The sequence below is a fragment of the Lathamus discolor genome, chromosome 11 (genome assembly GCF_037157495.1).
Source record: "Lathamus discolor isolate bLatDis1 chromosome 11, bLatDis1.hap1, whole genome shotgun sequence".
In the NCBI taxonomy this organism is placed as follows: Eukaryota; Metazoa; Chordata; class Aves; order Psittaciformes; family Psittacidae; genus Lathamus; species Lathamus discolor.
In genome coordinates this window covers 11937360-11944976 of record NC_088894.1, presented here as the reverse complement: position 1 = coordinate 11944976, position 7617 = coordinate 11937360, and the positions used below count along the sequence as shown (strand labels likewise).

General features: G+C 43.8%; 1 protein-coding gene across 2 annotated transcripts in view; it reads right to left on the bottom strand.

The window, feature by feature from the left end:
• Nucleotides 1-321: 321 nt before the first annotated feature.
• The window catches only part of AHCY (adenosylhomocysteinase), a 28500-nt gene continuing 21204 nt past the window's right edge, over nucleotides 322-7617 (bottom strand). For both annotated transcript variants that reach the window (XM_065692070.1, XM_065692071.1), the window contains exons 9-10: nucleotides 6152-6346; nucleotides 322-1318 (exon numbers count right to left, since the gene is read on the bottom strand). In XM_065692070.1, coding sequence (XP_065548142.1) covers nucleotides 1187-1318; nucleotides 6152-6346 — 327 coding nt within the window. In that variant the 3' untranslated portion in view covers nucleotides 322-1186. The remainder of the gene's footprint in view (nucleotides 1319-6151; nucleotides 6347-7617) is intronic.

The window sequence follows — 7617 nt, the reverse complement described above, 5'->3', positions numbered from 1 at the left end:
ATGTTCTTGCATCTGGACACAGAGGTAGCCTCCTGTATATTACTCACTGCTGAACAGTGTCAAGAGAGGACTTTCATGACATATTGAGATAAGTGTGTGGAGAGAGGGGGAACAGTGTTTTTCCTGTAAGATTCAACCCCTCAGATATTTAAGTAACCTGAGGAGTAGCTTTTCCCAGCTCACGTATATGATGCAGGCTAGCCACAGCACTGGCTTTTGCCTTGGGGAAACCCTATGTAGGTAACATTAACATATTTTCAGTAGCTTCAGGATCATACAGATCCATGGCAAAACCCAAAGCATCTCGCTATACAAACCAAATCAGGCCACAATCAGATCTTTAATAAAAGCACTTTTGAGTCAGTGACAAACAAGATACAGCAGACATGACAACACACACAAAAAAAAAAATCAAGTTGGGGGTAGAAGTGTGCTGCTGGTGTTTCCAGAGGACTGAACAAGGTCCCTGAACCTAACCATCCCCTCAGTGGCTCCTCAGCCATTCACAACGTGCTAGAAGGCTGCCAAAAAGAGTCACTCTTGCCTCATCCCTCTTCAAGTTGGTATGGAAGAAGCATAGAAGGTCAGTGTTCTAACAAAAACTGATTGAGTAAATTAACACAGGAAAAACACCCAAAACCTCCAATTCTAATCTCAGAGTAGGAGGTTAAGTTGATTTGACCTGAGACCAAACAACATACACTCCTCCTTACTTCCTCCAGATTCACAACATGCACTTCAGTTAGGGCACCTTTGTGGAGAGAACCCTGGCACTGCCAGCCCCCTAATGTTAAGGATGCATGTAATTCGAGCAGGGCATGTCAGAAAGCAAACCCCTCTAGAAACTGTTCCCCATCTTACTGGTCGGCCACTCTACAGGTTGTCACATATTTGACAAGACTACGCATTTTCATTTAGCAATCTTCTGTCCTGCCCCCCTTACTGGGATACTAAAAGCCAATAAAAATTGTATAGGATCCTTTTCACAATAACATTAGCCAAGTAACCAATTCAATTCCAAGAGTCAAAGTGATCCTCTTAAACAAGGCCCTGAAGCTCCCTTGGTGAGAGCAGAAGTTCTGCAGCACTGAGAGGATAATGGCAAAGGACTTGTTCTCAGAAGCCCAGCACACACGAGCTTTGGAAGGTTGTATCCCTGCTTTGGTCTTTGGGTAGTGCCACCTGCTCAGTATCTGTAGTGGTCTGGCTTGAATGGCCCATCTCTTGATAAGCCTAGGTATTTGGCCTGTTTGTCACTCAGCTTAGTCAGCTTCACACATAGTTTATCCAGATGAGCAGCAGCCACAGCTTCATCCAGCTGGAAAACAAAACATTGACGTGAGAATTTTAGCAGAGTAAGTTAGTTCAGGAAGTCATGGTAAAAAGTGAGACAAGAATGTAAAAAATATGTAACAGCTACATGGAGGACTTTAACTGACACAGATGAACAGTCAGACAGGTCTTTATTAGCCAACATACTTCACCTGCTTAAGCGCAGAGCTATCTGCTTTTAGCACAGAACTGCATTTAGATGGAAAAGGCCCAAACTTTTGAGGGAATAAAGTTAAGCTTACAATGAGACAGAGGACTCCATTAAGTCCATTTTTATCTTATTAACACAATCACATCCTCCAACAAGTAAAGAAAACAGATAATCTGTTCAGAGACAAGAATATTCAGATGGGTAGAACGGTAAAGCCCCACTCATGTTTCCACTATGAAGGCACCTCAACACACCAGGCTATCATCTTACAGCTTCAAATAATTTTAGAGAAGGATGTGGGGGTGTTGGGTGAGGAGAAGCTCCCCATGACCCGGCTTCAGTGTGTGCTTGAGCCCAGAGCCCCGCCATGTGCTGCTGCACCCCCAGAGTGTGAGCAGCAGCTCAGGGAGGGGATCCTGCCCCTCTGCTGTGCTCTGGGGAGACCCCCCTGCAGCCCTGATCCAGCTCTGGGGCATCAGCACAAGAGGGACGTGGAGCTGTTGGAGTGAGGCCAGAGGAGGCCACGGAGATGCTGCGAGGGCTGGAGCAGCTCTGCTCTGCAGCCAGGCTGAGAGAGCTGGGCTGGGGAAGCCTGGAGAAGAGAAGGCTCCTTAGAAGGAGACCTTAGAGCAGCTCCAGTGCCTAAAGGGGCTACAGGAAACCTGGAGAGGGAGTATCTAAAAATACTTGAAAATATTATTTGGGATTTCTGAGTATTTCATATTTTATGAGATGTCCTAACATAGGGCTTCTGACAAGGGCCTGTAGGGACAGGCCAAGGGGAATGGCTTTAACCTGACAGAGGGGAGAATGAGATGAGCTCTTAGGCAGAAGCTCTTCCCTGGGAGGGTGCTGAGGCGCTGGCACAGGGTGCCCAGAGAAGCTGTGGCTGCCCCATCCCTGGCAGTGCTCAAGGCCAGGTTGGACACGGGGGCTTGGAGCAAGCTGCTCCAGTGGAAGGGGTCCCTGCCTGTGGCAGGGGTTGGAACTGGATGAGCTTTAAGGTCCCTTCCAACCCAAACCATTCTATGATTCTGTAAGTTCTAATACTGGAAGAATGCATCTCCTTTCCAGATATCCCCATCTTAGGAGTACATGTATTAAGTAATTCATAATCATTAATTCAGCAAGAATGCTAGTATCTATGTCTTCATTAAGGAAAAAGTCGAGGTTGGCTGCAGGACATAGGCTCAGAAATGTTAATATACTTTACCCCACATGTGCAAGGCAGACATGCAGACTAAAAGGACAGAAAAAATACGTAAGCTACAAGATAGTTAAGTATTACAGGGGATAGGTACAGGAGTCCAAAAACACTGGAATAAACTAGCTGCTGAGTCAGAGGGGAATGTAAGAGCCATAAAAGATATTCAAAGATAGAAAGGATAGCTCTAAGAAGAGATCAACTGCTGCTAGAATAGAAGGACAAGTTTTACCACCATCTGTAATTCCTGCAAAGTACAAGTAATCGCTGTTAAGGAAACTTGGGGCTGTTCAGCCTGAAGAAGAGAAGGCTGCGTGGAGACCTCAGAGCAGCCTTCCAGTATCTGAAGGGAGCCTATAGGGATGGTGGGGAGGGACTCTTCATCAGGGACTGTAGTGACAGGACAAGGGGTAACGGGTTAAAACTTCAACAGGGGAAGTTTAGATTGGATATAAGGAGGAAATTCTTTCCTGTTAGGGTGGTGAGGCACTGGAATGGGTTGCCCAGGGTGGTTGTGAATGCTCCATCCCTGGCAGTGTTCAAGGACAGGTTGGACAAGGCCTTGGGTGACATGGTTTAGTTGGAGGTGTTCCTGCCCATGGTACGGGGGTTGGACCTAGATGATCTTAAGGTCCTTTCCAACCCTAACTGTTCTATGATTCTAAATGAGAGAAGATAAGTCTAAATTCCAGCAGCACAGGAAAGACTGGCAGTATTTCCCCCATACTAGTTAAATACATGCCAAGGGTTGCAATATATTTGAAGGGCAATAAATCAACAAAACAATCAAGAGCAAGATCTTCAGCTTGTGTGAAACATCATGTCCTCAATGATTCAGTAGCTAGTCCTAGATTTCCCACTCAAAGGGAGTGTGGCAACTACCTTGAAATAATCCCATTGCAACGAACCAGATAAAAAGCTACTGTACAGAGTACCATTATATAGAGTTAATTCGCTGCAGATCAACCTGCTCACAGTAATATGGAACTGCCAGCCTCTCTTGAGCACCAACACGGCCAAAGATGTACAAGGCAAAATTAAAAGCATAAGATGAAGTGGTTGAAGAATGTGGAAGTGAACAATGAAAGCTACTGAACACTACATTAGAGTCAGGAAAAAATCACAAAAGAAAAAGCCAACTGGAAGGACTGTGTTTAGAAGGGAAACAAGTCCTGAAGCTCAGCAGATCCTGCCAAAAAAACCAAGAGGGTTAAAAAAGGAATGCATATCTGGTTGACTAGAGTGACACGTGACAATATGATGAGTGTATTTCCCAGCAAGTTTAAGACAAATTACACCCACTTGAAAAGCAAGTGAGTCCCTGACATTCCCAGATCAGGTTCTCAAGCTGCAGCAGAGAGAAGTTGTTTCAGAGCTGCTTTAACTTGGGGCCTTCAAGTTTTAGATGAAAAGCTACACAAGCTTAGATGAAAGTAAGCCGACACTCTATCCTGGTTTTGCCTGGGATAAAGTTAATTTCCTTCCTAGTAGCTGGTGAAGTGCTGTTTTGGCTTTAGTCTGAGAACAGTGCATATAATACACCAGTGTTTTAGTTATTGCTAAGTAATGCTTACCCTAATCAAGGACTTTTCAGTCTCATGCTATGCCAGTGAGGAGGGGCGCAAGAAACCAGGAGGGAGCAGAGACAGGACACCTGACCCCAAGTAGCCAAAAGGATATTCCATACCACAGCTCATCATACCCAGTACAGAAACTGGGACAGTTGGCTGGGAGGAGCCTACTGCTGCTCAGGTTGGGCTGGGTATTGGTCAGCCAGTGGTGAGCAATTGTATTGTGCATCACTTTATTGCTTTCCTTTCCACTTTTTAGCTTTATATTCTCTCCCCTTGTTATTTTCCTTATTAGTAGTAGTAGTACTGTTATATTGTGGGGTTCAGTTATTAACTGTTCTTACCACAACCTACATTCTTTCAATTCTCCTTCCCATCCAGGGGGTAAGCAAGCAGCTGTATGGTACTTAGTTGCTGGCTGCATTAAACTACAATAACATTCTTACTTTAAAATCAGATAGCTGAGTATGATGATGCACAGATTCAGTGCCAACATCATGGACAGTACAGTTTGCCTGGATCTCCAGGAACACACATGGCAGAAATGAGTGCATGTTTGGAATAGCTTACCATCAAAGCGATATCTTGCAGTCAAAAAAAAAAAGATTTAGTGTAATATAAGGCACTTAGTAATTCTTGAATTTTACATTTGGACATCAAACCACTATGCAGAACAAGGGAAGATATTAGCCAGAATATTCTCAGGGAAAGCTCTTCTGCCCATCTTTAGCTGATTCTGACAAGGCAAATCTTTTATTCTTTGAAATTCTCTATGGAGAGCAGAGGGTAAAAAAGGCACTTTATCACAGTACATGAACCTGAAGAGATCACTGCCGTATGATCCACTAACATGCTCAGATCAGTTACTCAGAAATGGCGTTGCATTATTTCTCATTTCCAGTTCAAGTACACTAAAAATTGTTATTCAGGAAAAGGATGAAGCCACATTTTATTAGCACTGGACTATTATTTTCAAGACAATTGTCAACAAAACTTTTCCTTTGAAGCTGATGTGTCAACTTCCTGATCAACTCCTATGCTGTGTTTCTGGTATGCTTTCATTAACATGGTTTTGGAAGCTGAAGTCCTTCAGCAAGCACTCCATAAGTAAGCCCAAACATATGCATCTCACTTCCCAAACGAAAAGTATTTTCACATTTAATCTCAAATGTGGTTTCATTCCAAGGCAGTGGAATTTAACTCCAGTATCTTTTTTAATGATTATCTCAAGTTCTCAGGCTCTTTTGGAAAATTAAAGCCAGGTTCATTTTCAAAAAAAAAAAAAAAAAAAAAAAAAAGAATTTGTGAGTTATATGATCCAGATTTTTCCAAGAACACAGAATGATGAGATAAGTTTAAAGGGAAACCTGAGGGAATCTGTCATTAATATTTTGTGATGGTATTAGGACTGGGTTCTGATAAGCTCTGCTCAGGTGCAAATGGAACCCAGCAAAAGTGATTCCTAGTTTCATTCCAGCTTCAACTCTATCCCACTAGACTTTGCTGTTGGATGGGTGTGTGAAAGCTTCCTGCGAATACTGACATTCAGCAGGAGGAACAAGTTGGTTAGAAGAAGCTCCTTACTACCCTGAAACAGCACAGGGCTTCCCAGCACCTTAAGTAAGAGCCCCAGGTCAAGCCAAAAAGGGACTGGACATTCCTATCACAGGACAGGCAAGTCCCAGTTCTGCACAACACGTAAGACACAGAAACTCAGCCCACTTCAGACTTCAGCCCACTTCAGACTCAGCCAAGCACCTGCAAATCGACAAAAGCTCCTTGCAACAGCATTCAGTAGGAAAACGAACTCAAAGACAAACAAAACAAATGTATGTGACCACATCTGAAGTTGACTTCCTTACAAGCTTGCATCTTCCTGGTATTCTAACTCACCTTCTTTGGCAGGAAATGGACTCCAACAGCGTATTTGTCACTATTGGTCCACAGCTCGATCTGTGCCAGCACCTGGTTGGTGAAGGAGTTGCTCATAACAAAGCTGGGGTGACCCATAGCACAGCCCAAGTTGACCAGTCGGCCCTCTGCTAGCAGTATAATATGACGGCCATTCCTCAGCGTATAGCGATCCACCTGGGTGGGAAAAAGCAAGAGCAGTGCTAGGTCAGGGTAAAGAGAGCATTTTAAATCATGCAAAGCTTTTTGGGCTTTCTTGCAATTCAGAAATATGCTTGCAATACAGACTTCGACAAAATTGAGACATCACCTTCCTCAATTCCCCACCAATGTTTGTGAAGCTCACAGCTATTCCGGACTTCGCACATGAATTTTAGCATCTGCTTTCCATATTGAACCAGTTCCCTAGTTCATGGGGCTTTTCTGCATACGCATTGTCTCAGATGGCTGTGGTGGGAAGCATGCTGCTAGCAGTAAAATGCAGCTCATATATACCTAATTGTAACAAATGGTGTGGAAAGACAGGAGACAAGAGGGAACACCTCGGCAAACAGTCCAGAGCCTTTGCATCTCACACAGGGGTAAAAGCCAGAGTCCTCAGCCTGGTGAAACTGCTCCCATGTAACCCTTCCCGCTCTCAAAAGGCCAATTCTCTCCAGTATAACCAGCAGCTGTTCTAGCTTCTGCTGCATCCCCCTTTTTGCTGTCAGGGGGGGCAAAGACATAGTCCTCCACTCAGACTGATTTCCAAGCTATGGTGGGGACAACAGGACTCTGCACATAGAATCAAGTCTCAGATGAGCTAAGGAAGAAGGGTCTCAGCTATATAAGTGTCCCACACAACCCAGGACATAATGTCACTTAATATGTGCCTCAGTTGTCTGGGCCAGATGAGGCTCCTGCAATGTTAACGTTAACTCTGCTTCTCATCTGTACCAGTCACTAGCTATTCTCTCCCTTGTCTTCACCCCTGTAGGAGGTTACAATATTAAAGCCCAGAATCGAGCATCAATATGGGCTATAAGTTACAAGAAAATTCAGTACTCATTGGTATTTATTGGTCATGTTACACCAACCACAAGGGAGTAAAGCAAACCTTTGGAAGGACTTAAGAGCTAGTCAACAACCAACCTTAGACAATGGTTAATGTTTTAGACCACCTATGCTGTCATAGCAGGGCAACTGTGAAATACTTAAAAGGGTTCCTCCCCACAGCTGTATTTATACTTTTAGTCTTATTAAAGTTATTTAATGTGAAGCAAAACACCCAGCGCTCAATTTTAGTCTTAAAGCTTTGCCCTGTAAGTTAAAAGCCATGTGGGATGAAGCTTTAATTGTAACAGTACTGTCTTCTGTAAAGCCCATCTTTGTGCAGGTCCTTAGCAGAGATGTAATAAAGTAAACCAATAGAAATCATTTTACTGAACAGGTATTTTGCCTTCAGAGCA